The sequence below is a fragment of the Carcharhinus amblyrhynchos genome, chromosome 5 (assembly GCF_965287045.1).
Source record: "Carcharhinus amblyrhynchos chromosome 5, sCarAmb.v2.hapA, whole genome shotgun sequence".
Taxonomy (NCBI): domain Eukaryota; kingdom Metazoa; phylum Chordata; class Chondrichthyes; order Carcharhiniformes; family Carcharhinidae; genus Carcharhinus; species Carcharhinus amblyrhynchos.
Window position 1 is genome coordinate 128,153,277 of NC_137328.1, and position 15,041 is coordinate 128,168,317.

At 45.4% G+C, this 15,041-nt stretch overlaps 1 protein-coding gene across 4 annotated transcripts in view; it reads left to right on the forward strand.

Annotated features, from left to right (window-relative positions):
• Positions 1-15,041, forward strand: part of LOC145343526 (excitatory amino acid transporter 1-like) — a 139,936-nt gene that overhangs the window by 105,114 nt on the left and 19,781 nt on the right. For 3 of the 4 annotated variants that reach the window (XM_080189777.1, XM_080189780.1, XM_080189779.1), the window contains one exon: positions 6,989-7,123. The exons of the other annotated variant lie outside the window; for it this stretch is intronic. In XM_080189777.1, coding sequence (XP_080045903.1) covers positions 6,989-7,123 — 135 coding nt within the window. The remainder of the gene's footprint in view (positions 1-6,988; positions 7,124-15,041) is intronic. 4 annotated transcript variants of the gene reach the window in all.

Below are 15,041 nucleotides of genomic sequence, written 5' to 3' on the forward strand. Positions count from 1 at the left end.
TTCATTGTGAAACCACGACAATTCCAACAATGTGACCTTAAACATCTCACCATTGCTCATGTAATGCTCATGGGGTGGCACAGTGGCACAGTGGTTAGCACTTCTGCTTCAAAATGCCAGGGACTTGGGTTCGATTCCCAGCTTGGGTCACTGTTTGTGTGAAGTTTGCATGCCCTCCCCATGTCTGTGTGGGTTTCCTCCGGGTGCTCCAGTTTCCTCCCACATTCTGAAAGATGTGCCAATTAGGTGCATTGACCGAACAAGTGCTAGACTGTAGCAACGAGGGGAATTTCACAGTAACTTCATTGCAGTGTGAATGTAAGCCTTACTCGTGACTAGCAAATTAACTTTAATTTAGATTGCTGGAGCAAAAGATAAATAGACAGCTAATTGGATATTAGATTACAAATGGTCTCAGAACCCAGAAAGATATATATCTTTGTGAATAGAACAGAACCTGTAATGAAGGGAGCATCATGAGTAAAAAAGGACAGAAAGCTGAAGAGAGAGAGAAAGAGAGCAGGGACACTAGATTGGACAAGGTCACTGTGCAGTTTTAGCTTTCCCCACGCCAATCAAACCATTTAACGGAGCCAGAGACAGGAGTCTTTGGGCTATCAGTCATCAAGATGGTTGTGAATCTAGTTAAGGAGGTTCTGAAGGGTATACTGTTTGGGTGCTAACCATAGCCAGGAAATTCAGATAGAATATGGCTGAAGGTGAAAATGACTCAAGGGTCAAATTCAAGATGGGAAGTGAGAGATTATAAGTACTGGCAGTCAAATCAGATAAATCCTGGGATTGTATGTGGTGTCACATTGTGTGGGAAGTGAAACAAGTGCTTATAACTAACACTGTGAGGTGTGTCATTGTTGTATCGACTATTTGAAGTGAAATTTATCCTTTCATTTGAAATATTTGCATGTTAACTAATGTTTGAATTATGTTGATATAATTGGTTCTTTACAGTAAATGATTAAAGAATTAAAATGTTGTCCAGGTTTTCTTTCCTTTGAAGCCAGGGAAATCTTTCCTTTTAAAACGTGACTGGTGTCTCCGAGATTTGTAACAGTCAACAAAGGCTCAAAGAGCTGAATGGCCTTGTTCTGTGTTGTAAGGTACTATGATTAACCCAGTTATTAGAAAGCATCAATACCATACATCCAGGTGTGGATGGTATATGATTTGGTTGGCGTAAAGAAGGAGAACATGGAGATGATGGTGTTCTCAAGGCAATACTTTTGTTGACCTTCATGATAGTAGAAATGATAAGTTTGGGAGAGTGTGATGCTGGGTGCATTTGGAGTGACAATGGTAAATTCCGAAAGTGTTCTGGACGTTGTAGTCAAAATACACAGTTAGTGAAGGGATTGAATAACAGTTCTATCCTGGATGATGTTGAGCACCTTGAGTGTTGTGGCTGCATGGGGCCATTCAAGTGAGTGTTGAGTATGGAAGACAACTTTTCTATCAAGCCAATGTCACAATGATGAGGCAGATTGATGACAAAATTAAAGGATGCAACTCCTGCACTCCAGATCTCATGATCTTGAACATTCTGCCCTAATGCCCAAAAGTCTGCCAGTCCAGAATTGGCCAGTTCAGTCATACAAAGAAAAATGGCAAAAATTCATGATCTCAATAGATGTAATCCTCAAAATAAGGGACAGCCTGGAGTGTGCTGCCAGCAGGTTCCTTCATTGCTTTCAAACGAGAATTGGCTTAAGTATTGCCAGGATAAAGAATCATCAAATCAAAAAGGGTAAGAGTGAGGAATAAAACTAGATGAGTTACTCATTCACAATGCCAAAATGAAACAACATGGCAAATGGGTTTAGGCTGCAACATAACCATTCTATGACTTGATGTTACAGGAATAATATGATAGGCATGGACAGAGTGGATACTCAGAAGCATTTCTCAGGGTGGAAGAGTCAATTACTAGGGGGTACAGGTTTAAGATGTGAGGGGCAAGGTTTAAAGGAGATGTATGAGGCAGATTTTTTACACAGAGAGTAGTGGGTGCCTGGAACTCGTTGCCGGAGGAGGTAGTAGAAGTGGAAATGGTAGTGAAGTGACTTTTAAGGGGCATCTTGACAAATATACGAATAGGATGGGAATAGAGGAATATGGTCCCTGGAAGGGTAGGCTGTTTTAGCTAAGTCAGGCAGCATGGTCGGTACAGGCTAGGAGGGCCAAAAAGCCTGTTCCTGTGCTACAATTTTCTTTGTTCTTTGAGTAAAGGCAGAAAAGTGGGCAGCTAAGGTAAATATGGGATCGCTACTGAATGAGAGGGATGAATTGATAACAACAAACAAAGAAATGGCAGATAAGCAAAATAAATTTTTTGCATCAGTCTTGCAACAGAAGACACTGCAAATACCCCTACATTATCAGATGGGCTGATTTTAAACAACATGGTAGATCTTACAATAATCCCGATCATGAGGGATAGGCTATTAGAGAAACTCAAGGGGCTAAAGGTGGACAAGTTACCAGGACCTGATGAACTGCATGCGAGGGTTTTAATGAAAGTGGCTGCAGAGATAGTTGGCCCATTGGCTGAAATTTTTGTAATTCACTGAATTCTGGAATGCTACCAGAAGATTTGAAAAGAGCCAATGTGACACTTTGTTCAACAAGGGAGAAAAGCAGAGGGAGGTAACTATATGTCAGTATAGTTTAACATCTATTATTGACAAGATGCTGGAGTCAATAATCAAAAAGGAAGTAGTTAATCATTTTGGAAAACCGAATATGATCAAACCTGGTCAACATGGTTTTATTAAAGGTAAATCATGTTTGACAAATTTGCTCAAATTCTTTGGGAATGAAATAGGGAGAACAGATAGAGGGGAACCTGTAGATGTAGTGAATTAACATGCCCAAAAGACAGTTGACAAGGTGCCCCATAAGAAGCTGGTACATCAAGTAAAAGCCCATGGAACTGGAGCAAGTGTGTTAGCACGGATTGAAAACTGGCCGACAAATAGAAAACAGAGTTGTAATAAATGAGTCCTTTTCAGAGTGGAAAGATGTAACTATTGGAGTAGAAGGCTGTGGAGGCCAGGTCATTGAGTGTCTTTAAGACAGAGATACCTAGGTTCTTAATTAATAAGGGGATCAGGGGTTATGGGGAAAAAGCAGGAGAATGGGGATAAGAAAAATATCAGCCATGATTGAATGGCAGAGCAGACTCAATGGGCTAAGTGGCTCAATTCTGCTCCTATGTCTTATGGCTTATGAGTACCACAGGGATCAGTTCTTGGCCCACAATTGTTCACTGTTTACAATGGAGGAAGGAACAGAATGTGTAAGGTTTCCAAATTTGCCAATGATATGAAACTGGTGGAAGGGTAGGCTGTGATGAGGATAGTGTGATTCTGCAAAAGGATATAGATAGATTGGGTGAAAACCTGGCAAATGGAGCTTAATGTGGGGAACTGTGAGGTTATCACTTTTAATAGAAGGAATTAAAAGGCAAATATTATTCAAATGGAGGGAGAAAACAGGTGAATGAAGTATAGAGGGATCTAGGTATTCTAGTGCATGCATCACAGAAAGCTAGCAAGCAGGCCCAACAAGTAATTACAAAGGCAAGCAACCTTTATCACAAATGGGTTGGAGTTTAAAAATAGGGAGGTTTTGTTGCGATTGTACAGAATGTTGACGAGGTTTGACCTGGAATACTGTGCACATTTTTGGTCCCCTTATCTTGAACAGGATAAAATAACATTGGAGGCAGTCCAAAGGAGATTCACCAGACTAATTCTGGAATTCCAAACAAGAGAGACTCAATCGTCTGGGTCTGTATTCCTTGGAGTTTAGAAGAGTGAGGAGTGACCTTATTCAAACATATATGATGCTGAGGGTGCCTGACAGGGTAGAGGATTATTTGTTTTCATTGGTGGGAGAATCTTGAACAAGGGGACAGAGCTACACGATAAAGAGCTGATCATTTAAAACTAAGGTGCGTAGAAATTCCTTCTCGCAGAGGATGGTGAATCTTTGGAATTTTCTGCCCCGAAGGATGGTGGAGGCTGGATCATTATTTAAAATGGAGGTGGATAAATATTTGATAGATTGAGGAATGAAGGGTGACGGGAAAAGGCACACAAAAAGAGCTGAGGCCAACATAGATCAGCCATGATCATAGAACATAGTAGTCATGATGTGGAGGTGCCGGCGTTGGACTGGGGTAAACACAGTAAGAAGTCTGACAACGCCAGGTTTAAGTCGAACCGATTTATTTGATTGTAAACTCACAAGCTTTCGAGGTTAGCCTCTTCGTCAGGTGAATGGAGAGTTCTGGCCAGAACCTGACGAAGAGGTTAACCTCGAAAGCTTGCGAGTTTACTATCAAATAAATCGGTTCGACTTAAACCTGGTGTTGTCAGACTTCTTACTGCATAGAACATAAAACATAGAACACAACAGCACAAACAGGCCCTTCGGCCCACAAGTTGCACCGATCATATCCATACCTACCAGGCCACAGAACTATCTATAACTCCCAATCCCATTAACTCCCATGTACTCATCCAGAAGTCTTTTCAAAGACCCCAGCGAGTTCGCCTCTACCACCACCGATGGCAGCCAATTCCACTCATAGAGAAAGGCAGGGCAGCTTGAAGGACCTAGTGGCCATTCCACTTTGATTTCTTGTGTTTGGGAGACAGCAGGGCAGTACGATAAGTTTGGGATTGACAGAGGACTATAGGGAGCGAGTGGGGCAGTCGGATTAGTTTGGGGATTGATACAGGGCTATGGGGAGAGAGTATGGCAGTGGGATTAGTTTGGGGATTGATACAGGGCTATGGGGAGAGAGCGGGGGCAGTGGGATTAGTTTGGGGATTGATACAGGGCTATGGGGAGAGAGCGGGGGCAGTGGGATTAGTTTGGGATTGATGCAGGGCGATAGGGAGAGAGCGGGGCAGTGGGATTAGTTTGGGGATTGATACAGGGCTATGGGGAGAGAGCGGGGCAGCGGAATTAGTTTGGGGATTGATACAGGGCTATGGGGAGAGAGTGGGGGCAGTGGGATTAGTTTGGTGATTGATACAGAGCTATGGGGAGAGAGTAGGGCAGTGGGATTAGTTTGGGGATTGATACAGAGCTATGGGGAGAGAGCGGGGCAGTGGGATTAGTTTGGGGATTGATACAGGGCTATGGGGAGAGAGTAGGGCAGTGGGATTAGTTTGGGGATTGATACAGGGCTATGGGGAGAGAGCGGGGGCAGTGGGATTAGTTTGGGGATTGATACAGGGCTATGGGGAGAGAGCGGGGCCAGTGGGATTAGTTTGGTGATTGATACAGGGCTATGGGGAGAGAGCGGGGCAATGGGATTAGTTTGGGATTGATGCAGGGCTATGGGGAGAGAGCGGGCCAGTGGGATTAGTTTGGGATTGATACAGGCTTGTAGAGAAAATGTGGAACAGTGAAATTAGTTACAGATTGATACAGGGTCTTGGGGAGAGGTCGGAACAGTGGGATTAGTTACAGATTGATTCAGGGTTTTGGGGAGAGAGTGAGGTAATGGCATCAGTTTGGGATTGAAGGAGAGCTATGAGTGAGTGACATGTTGCATTATTTTGGGACGGATACTGGGCTAGATACTGGAAAGAGCACAGAGGAAGTTTGATTCATTTGGAGATTGATATGGGGCTATGAGGAAAGTGGGCACTGGGATTACTTTATAGATTGATACAGGGCTCTTTGGACAGTGCAGTGATAATAGTTTGGGATTTACACAGGACTATGGAGATTGCATGGGCCAAAGGGATTTGTTTGGGATTGATACAGTTTCTTGGGAAGTGATTAGGGCAGTGAATTATTTTTGGGATTGATACAGGGTTTTGGAGAGAGAGCAGGCAGTGGGACTAGTTTGGAATTGATACAGGGTAATAGAGAGTAAGTAAGACAGTTGGAATGATTTGGGATTGATATAGGACTCTGGGGAGAGCGTGGGCAGTGTAGTGATTTTAGTTTGAAACATAGAAACATAGAACACTATAGCACAAACAGGCCCTTCGGCCCACAAATTGTGCCGAACATGTCCCTACTTACTAGGCTTACCTATAACCCTCTATCTTACTAAGTCCCAAGTACTCATCCAAAAGTCTCTTAAAAGACCGTAACGAATTTGCCTCCACCACCACTGATGGTAGCCGATACCACTCACCCACCACCCTCTGAGTGAAAAACTTACCCCTGACATCTCCTCTGTACCTGCTCCCCAGCACCTTAAACCTGTGTCCTGTTATGGCAGCCATTTCAGCCCCGGGAAAAAGTCTCTGAGAATTCACCTGATCTCTACCTCTCAACATTTTATAAACCTCTACCAGGTCGCCTCTCAACCTTCGTCTCTCCAGGGAGAAAGGACGAAGCTCCCTCAACCTATCCTCATAAGACATGCCACCCAATCCAGGCAACATGCTTGTGAATCTCCTCTGCACCCTTTCTATGGCTTCCACATCTTTCCTGTAATGAGGTGACCAGAACTGAGCACAGTACTCCAAGTGGGGTCTGACCAGGGTCTTATACAGCTGCAGCATTATCTCCCGAGTCAGTTTGGGACTGATACAAGGCAATGGGAGGGATTAGGACAGAGGATGAATTTGGAATTGATAAAGAGCAATGTGATGGGATTGGGGCAGGGTAGTTTGGGACTGATACAGGGCAATGGGAAGCAAATGGATCAGTGGGGTGAATTTGGGAGTGTTGTTACAGAAAACTGACCATGTGATATGCTTGAATCATCTAATGACTGTGCAAATTTTTCCTTTCCTTTGAAATTCACCGCCCTGTGATTGTGGAGAGAAGTTTAATACATCATTGATATTTGATACTCTTACATCTTGGGTCTTTCCCTTGGGAAGATTCCCCTTTTCCACAACTGTTTGACTTTGTTTCATTTTATAGTGCTGTCGGATTTAACTTTGAGTGTTCTGCAAATATATTTATGCCTTTGTTTTTCTCTTAACACCAGCATCACTGCCACAGCTGCCAGTATTGGTGCTGCTGGCATCCCGCAGGCAGGCCTGGTTACCATGGTGATCGTGCTGACATCGGTGGGACTTCCAACAGATGACATCACTCTGATCATTGCTGTGGATTGGTTTCTGTGCGTATGTCTATACAACGTATTTATAGAATGGAAACAGGCCATAGAGTCACAGAGTCAGAGAGGTTTACTGCATAGAAGCAGGTCCTTCGGCCCGACATGTCCATGCTGCCCTTTTTTTTAAACCCCTAAGCTAATCCCAACTGCCTGCATCTGGCCCATATCCCTCTATACCCATCGTACCCGTGTAACTGTCTAAATGCTTTTTAAAAGATAAAATTGTACCCGCCTCTACTACTACCTCTGGCAGCTTGTTCCAGACACTCACCACCCTCTGTGTGAAAAAATTGCCCCTCTGGACACTTTTATATCTCTCCCCTCTCACCTTAAACCTATGCCCTCTAGTTTTAGACTCTCCTACCTTTGGGAAAAGATATTGACTATCTAGCTGACCTGTGTCCCTCATTATTTTATGGACCTCTATAAGATCACCCCTCAGCCATCTATGCTCCAGAGAAAAAAGTCCCAGTCTATCCAGCCTCTCCTTATAACTCAATCCATTAAGTCCCGGTAGCATCCTATAAATCTTATCTGTACTCTTTCTAGTTTAATAATATCCTTTCTATAATAGGGTAACCAGAATTGCACACAGTATTCCAAGTGTGGCCTTACCAATGTCTTGTACAACTTCAACAAGACGTCCCAACTCCTGTATGCAATGTTCTGATCAATGAAACCAAGCATGCCGAATGCCTTCTTCACCACTCTGTCCACCTGTGATTCCACTTTCAAGGAGCTATGAACCTGTACCCCTAGATCTCTTTGTTCCTTAACTCTCTCCAATGCCCTGCCATTAACTGAGTAAGCCCTGCCCTGGTTCGATCTACCAAAATGCATCACCTCCCATTTGTCTAAATTAAACTCCATCTGCCATTCTTCAGCCCTCTGGCCCAATTGATCAAGATCCTGTTGCAACAGGAGATAATTTTCTTCACTGTCTACTATGCCACCAATCTTAGTGTCATCTGCAAACTTACTAACCATGCACCCTATATTCTCATCCAAATCATTAATATAAATGACAAAGAACAGTGGGCCCAGCACTGATCCCTGAGGCACACCGCTGGTCACAGGCCTCCAGTTTGAAAAACAACTCTCTACAACCATCCTCTGCCTTCTGTCAAGAAGCCAGTTTTGTATCCATTTAGATACCTCACCCTGGATCCCGTGAGATTTAACCTTATGCAACAACCTACTATGCGGCACCTTGTCAAAGGCCTTGCTAAAGTCCATGTAGACAACATCAATTGCACTACCCTCATCTACCTTCTTGGTTACCCCTTCAAAAAACTCAATTACATTTGTGAGACATGATTTTCCACTCACAAAGCCATGCTGACTGTCCCTGATCAGTCCTTGCATCTCTAAATGCATTAGATCCTGCCTCTCAAAATGCCTTCCAATAATTTACCCACCACAGATGTGAGACTTACACCTTGGTTGAAAAAACTAGGATTGTTTTCACTGGAAAGGCAAAGGCTAAGGGGAGACCTGATAGAGGTCTACAAAATTATGAGAGGCATAGATAGGGTGGATAGTCAGAGACATTTTCTTAAAGTAGAAGAGTCAATTACTAAGGGACACAGGTTCAAGATAAGAGAGGGAAAGTTTAAGGGAAATGTTTAAGGGAAAAGTTTAAGGGAAATAGGAATAACAGATGTGTTGAGTATAGGGCTAACGGGAAGACTTTGAATAATGTGGAGGAGCAGAGGGATCTAGGTGTATGTGTACATAGATCCCTGAAAGTTGGGAATCAAGTAGATAAGGTTGTTAAGAAGGCATACAGTGTCTTGGCGTTTATTGGTAGGGGGATTGAATTTAGGAGTCGTAGCGTTATGTTGCAACTGTACACAACTCTGGTGCGGCCGCACTTGGAGTATTGTGTGCAGTTCTGGTCCCCACATTACAGGAAGGATGTGGAGGCTTTGGAGAGGGTGCAGAGGAGGTTTACCAGGATGTTGCCTGGTATGGAGGGGAGATCCTATGAGGAGAGGCTGAGGGATTTGGGGTTGTTTTCGCTGGAAAGAAGGCAGCTAAGAGGGGATCTTATTGAAACATATAAGATGATTAGAGGTTTAGATAGGGTGGATAGTGATAGCCTTTTTCCTCTGATGGAAAAATCTAGCACGAGGGGGCATGGCTTTAAACTAAGGGGGGGTAGTTATAGGACAGATGTCAGGGGTAGGTTCTTTACCCAGAGGGTGGTGAGGGATTGGAATGCCCTGCCTGCTGCAGTTGTAAATGCGCCTAGTTTGGGGGCGTTTAAGAGGTCTGTGGACAGGTTTATGGACGAAAAGGGATTGGTTTAGGTTAGTGGGTCATTGTTGTTGTTTTTTTTTTAACTGGTCGGCGCAACATCGTGGGCCGAAGGGCCTGTTCTGCGCTGTAATGTTCTATGTTCTATGTGCAAACAAAATTTTTCATATAGAGCGGTCGGTGCCTGCTTTGAACACCTGCCAGAGGAGATGGTGGAAGCAGGCTCATTAGCAACACTTAAGAGTCATCTGAATAGGGAGGGAATAGAGGGATATGAACAGAGTAAAGGCAGGAGGTTTGTTTTTGAGTTTCGTTAGGGTATCATGATCAGCACAGGCTTGCAGGGCCGAAGGGCCTGTTCCTCTGCTTCTTGTTCTTTGTTGTATTACTTGTGTGGATTAGCTTGATTGGCCATGCTAAATTGACCCTTGTTTCATGGGGATTAGCAGGGTAAATATGTGGGGTTACAGGAATAGTAGGATTGCGGTTGGTGCAGACTCAATGGGCTGAATGGCCTCCTTCTACACCGTAGGGATTCTATGATTCTGTGACATTGGTCTCCATTAGCCAAGACCTGGCACGATGGCCACTCCAGGAGGGGCTTGGAGGATATGGAAGCCCCGGTGCTGGCTAGTGCCCATCAAGCAGTGCCCCGTGGCAAACTATCAATGCTCACCAGGCACCCTGCAAGTACCAGTTGGGCATTGCTAGTGTGCCAGGGCAGCGCCAAAGAGGTGGGGCATGGGGGTTGGGGGGGCTATGGTGGGAGGTAATGCAGCAGGGCTATGATGGAGGGGTGGGTTGTGCAGGGATGCCTTACGTTGGGGGTCAGGCTTGGGGACCCATAGGGAGGGTCTGATACCCTGATGCCAACAACCCATGCTGGTGGAAGAGGGCAGGAAGGGGGGGCATAAAGGGAGGTCGGGGAATGTACCGCCGATATGTTCAGAGGTAGGGAGAAGGTCCCAACATGCTTTTTCAGTGCACTGTGATGTGGCACCCAAATGCTTTGAAGCAAGGCTTGCCAGTGTGTTTAGGTCCAGCCACTGCCCCCTCCCACCACCACCCCCAACCTCCCAATACTGACATGCAGTTACTGAGTATGGAAGGCTTGCATTGTGGAGCCTGCCTGAGTGACAGCGTTTCCCATCATAAGAACATAAGAAATAGGAGCAGGAGTATGCCATCTAGCCCTTCAAGCCTGCCCCGCCATTCAATAAGATCATGGCTGATCTGAAGTGGATTGGTTCCACTTTCCCACTTTCTCCCTATAACCCTTAATTCCCTTGCCTACCAAAAACCTATCCACCCGTGTCTTAAATATATTTAGTGAGGTAGCCTCCACCACATCAACGGGCAGAGAATTCCAGAGATTCACCACCCTTTCAGTGAAGAAGTTCCTCCTCAACTCTGTTCTAAACTGCTCCCCCCTTATCTTGAGGCTGTGCCCTCTAGTCCTGCTGTCCTTTCCGAGCGGGAAGAATCTCTACCTCTACCCTATCCGTCCCCTTCATTATCTTCTACGTCTCTATAAGATCCCCCCTCATCCTTCTAAATTCCAACGAGTACAGACCCAGTCTATTCAGCCTCTCTTCATGGTCCAACCCCCTCATCTCCAGTATCAGCCTAGTGAACCTCCTCTGCACTCCCTCCAAGGCCAAAATATCCTTGAGCAAGTGCGGCGACCAAAACTGCACACAGTACTCCAGCTGCGGCCTCACCAGTACCCTGTACAGTTGCAGCAAGACCTCCCTGCTTTTATACTCAATCCCCCTCGCTATAAAGGCCAGCATCCCATTTGCCTTCCTGATAACCTGCTGCACCTGCAGGCTGGCTTTTTGCAACTCATGCACAAGGGCCCCCAGGTCCCTCTGCACCGTAGCATGCTGCAGCTTTTCGCCCTTTAAATAGTAATCCCTCCTACTATTATTTTTGCCAAAGTGGATAACCTCACACTTGCTAACATTGTACTCCATTTGCCAGGTCCTCGCCCACTCGCTTAGCCTATCTAGATCCCTCTGCAGACTTTCCACACCCTCTGCACAATTTGCTTTTCCACTTATCTTGGTGTCATCAGCAAATTTCGACACCCTACACTCAGCCCCCTCCTCCAAATCATCTATATAAATGGTAAATAGTTGAGGCCCCGGCACCGATCCCTGGGGCACTCCACTAGTCATCAACCGCCAATCCGAATCGCACCCACTGATACAAACCAAGTATCATTATGATACTTGGTTGTTTTTTCTGGTCTATCCTTATCCCTTTCCAGAATAACTTTGAATTTTACAGAGTTACGGTCCTTATCCCAAAATGCTTGCCCACTGACACTCTGACCACTTGCCCGGCCTCATCCCCTGGGATTGGGGCGGCACAGTGATTAGCATATTGCCTCACAAAGCCAGGGACTCAGGTTCGATTCCAGCCTCAGGTCACTGTTTGTGTGGAGTTTGCACATTCTCCCCATGTCTACGTGGGTTTTCTACGGTGCTCCAGTTTCCTCCCACAGAGCAAAGATGTGCGGGTGAGATTGATTGGTCATGCTAAATTACTCCTCAGCGTCAGACTGAATAGGTGAGTTTACGGGAATAGGGCCTGGGTGGGATTGTGGTCAGTGCAGACTCGATGGGCCAAATAGTCTCCTTCTGCACTGTAGGGATTCTATGGATTGGGTCTCACTCTGCCTCATCCTCAGCAGCACTATCTACACACTGGCACTAAAAGCTCTCTGGGATACATTTTAAAAGTTCCAGTCCGTCTAATCCTTTCGCACTCAGGCAATCCCGGTTAATATTGGTAAAGTTGATATTCCCCTCTTACCATAACCCTATTCATAGAATAGAATCATAGAATCACAGATTCCTCTTCTATTCCTCTCACACCTCTCTGTGATTTGCCTGAATCTGCTCCTCTATCTCCCTCTGACTGCTGGGAGGCCTGTAGTATAATCCCAGCAAAGTCATCGCCCTTTTTTTTCCTAAACTCTACCCATATGGCCTCAATTGAATAACTTCTAAGACATCCTACCTCATTACTGCAGTGATTCTTTTATCAATAATGCAATGCCCCTCCTCTCTTACATCCACCCCCCCACACCGCCCCCCCCATCATCACGCCTGAAACCCCTATATCCTGGAATGTTGAGTTGCCAATCCTGCCCTACTTTGAACCAAGGATTGCAACAATATCACATGTTTCCAAATACTGATCTATGCACTATGTTTATCTGCCTTACCAGACAGGCTCCTTGCTTTAAAATTGATGCAATTTAACCTTCCAATCCTCCCATGTGCCTTATCATGCCCCTGTCTTCTCTGCCTGCTGGACTGACCTAGTTTTTCTTAAATATCTGACTGGACCTCGTTCCCAACTGTACATCTCCTCTGTGTCCCATCCCCTGCCAAATTAGTTTAAAACCTTCCCAACAGCTTGATTTTCTGAGCCAATATCCTGTCTCACGTTTGCACTGATTTCATCCTTAGCCAACAACACCACTGCACCACCTTTCCCTTGAATATTTAGTTCCCAGCCCTGGTCACCCTGCAGCCATGTCTCCATAATTGCAATCCCCGTGTATACCAAATGGAACTGTTAATTTATCTATCGTTAACATGTTCCTATCCCTTTCTCCATCATGTTTATCCAGCTTCTCCTACAATTCACCAAGGATATTCAGTTTGATCATTTCCTGTGCTCAGAGGGCTAAACCTAACGTTGTTTCTCAATTCCATTCCTCTAAACTGAACCCCAGTGCTTCAATAGCTTAATGGTCAGTACTTTAAGCAGTCTAAGCACCTGTACACCAAATCCCTATATTTCTCTACTCCTTTTAGAGGCATTTTTCCAAGGAATTTTTGACCTCCTCATTCTTCCATCAACAATACATCACAGAGATCTTATGAAGTTGACTTAAAGTTTATTAAAGGAATTGAAGAAATTGAATGCAATATCTCCAAATTTGCAGACGACATGAAGCTGGGTGGCAGTGTGTACTTTGAGGAGAGTGCTAGAGTCTGCAGGGTGACTTGGACAGGCTGGCTGAGTGGGCAAATACTTGGCAAATGCAATATAATGTGGATAAATGTGAGGTTATCCACTTTGGTGACAAAAAGAAGAAAGAAGATTATTATCTGAAAGGAGAGTTTAGGAAAAGGAGAAGTGCAATGTGACCTGGGTATCATGGTGGAACAGTTGCTGAAGGTTGGCATGCAGGTACAGCAGGCAGTGAGGAAAGGTAATGGCATGCTGGCCTTCATAGCAAGAGGATTTGAGTATAGGGAGTAAGGATGTCTTGCTGCAGTTATACAGGGCTTTGGTGAGGCCACACCCTGAGTATTTGGTCTCTTAGTCTGAGGAAAGGCATTCTTGCTATTGAGGGAGTCCAACGAAAGTTCACCAGACTGATTCCCAAAATGGTAGGACTGACATGCAGGCAGAAAGATTGGATTGACTTGACTTGGCAGGGATCTCTTAAAATCAATATGAAGTCCTGGGGACTTTATATTGATAGGACTGAACAGTCTAGATGTGGAAAGAATGTTCCCAATGTTGGGGAAGCGCAGAACTAGGGGTCACAGTCTAAGAATAAGGGGTAAGCCATTCCAGACTGAGATGAGAAAGAACTTCTTCACTCAAAGAGTTGTGTATCTGTTGGGGCCATTTCATTAGATATGTCCAAGAGGGAGCTGGACGTGACCCTTCTGCCTGAAGGGATCAAGGGATACAGAGAGAAATTGGGAGTGGGATACTGAAAGTGGATGATCAGCCTTAATCATATGGAATGGGGGTGCAGGCCTGAAGGGCCAAATGGCTTATTTCTGTCACAATTTTCTATGTTTCCATGTTTCACCTACTTTCTCTGGCAGCTCAGCCCACATACACATCACCCTCTGCATGAAGAAATTGCCCCTCAGGTCTCTTTTAAACCTCTCCCCTCTCACCTTAAACTTCATGCCCTCTACATAAGAACACAGGAACTAGGAACAGGAATAGGCCACCTTGCTCCGTGAGCCTGCTCCACCATTCAATAAAATCATAGTTGATTTTTTCAAGGACTCAGCTCCACTTACCCGCCCGCTCACCATAACCCTTGTTCCTTTACTGTTCAAAAATCTATCTATCCTTGCCTTAGAAACATTCAATGAGTTGGCCTCAACTGCTTCACTGGCCAGGGAATTCCACAGATTCACTGCCCAGGACTCTTGCTATCAGAGTTTTAAAAGCCTCCCATTTGGTAATCTTACCAGCTGATTATCCAACCCTCCTGCCACGGCAAGGTTGGGGAATTTTGTGCCCAGCCAAATCTCCGTTCCTGCAGCGGGACGGGAAATCTCTGTTCCTGCAGCGGGGTGGGAAATCTCCGTTCCTGCAGCGGGGCGGGAAATCTCCGTTCCTGCAGCGGGACGGGAAATCTCCGTTCCTGCAGCGGGACGGGGAATCTCCGTTCCTGCAGCGGGACGGGGAATCTCCGTTCCTGCAGCGGGGCGGGGAATCTCCGTTCCTGCAGCGGGACGGGGAATCTCCGTTCCTGCAGCGGGGCGGGGAATCTCCGTTCCTGCAGCGGGACGGGGAATCTCCGTTCCTGCAGCGGGACGGGGAATCTCCGTTCCTGCAGCGGGACGGGGAATCTCCATTCCTGCAGCGGGACGGGAAATCTCCGTTC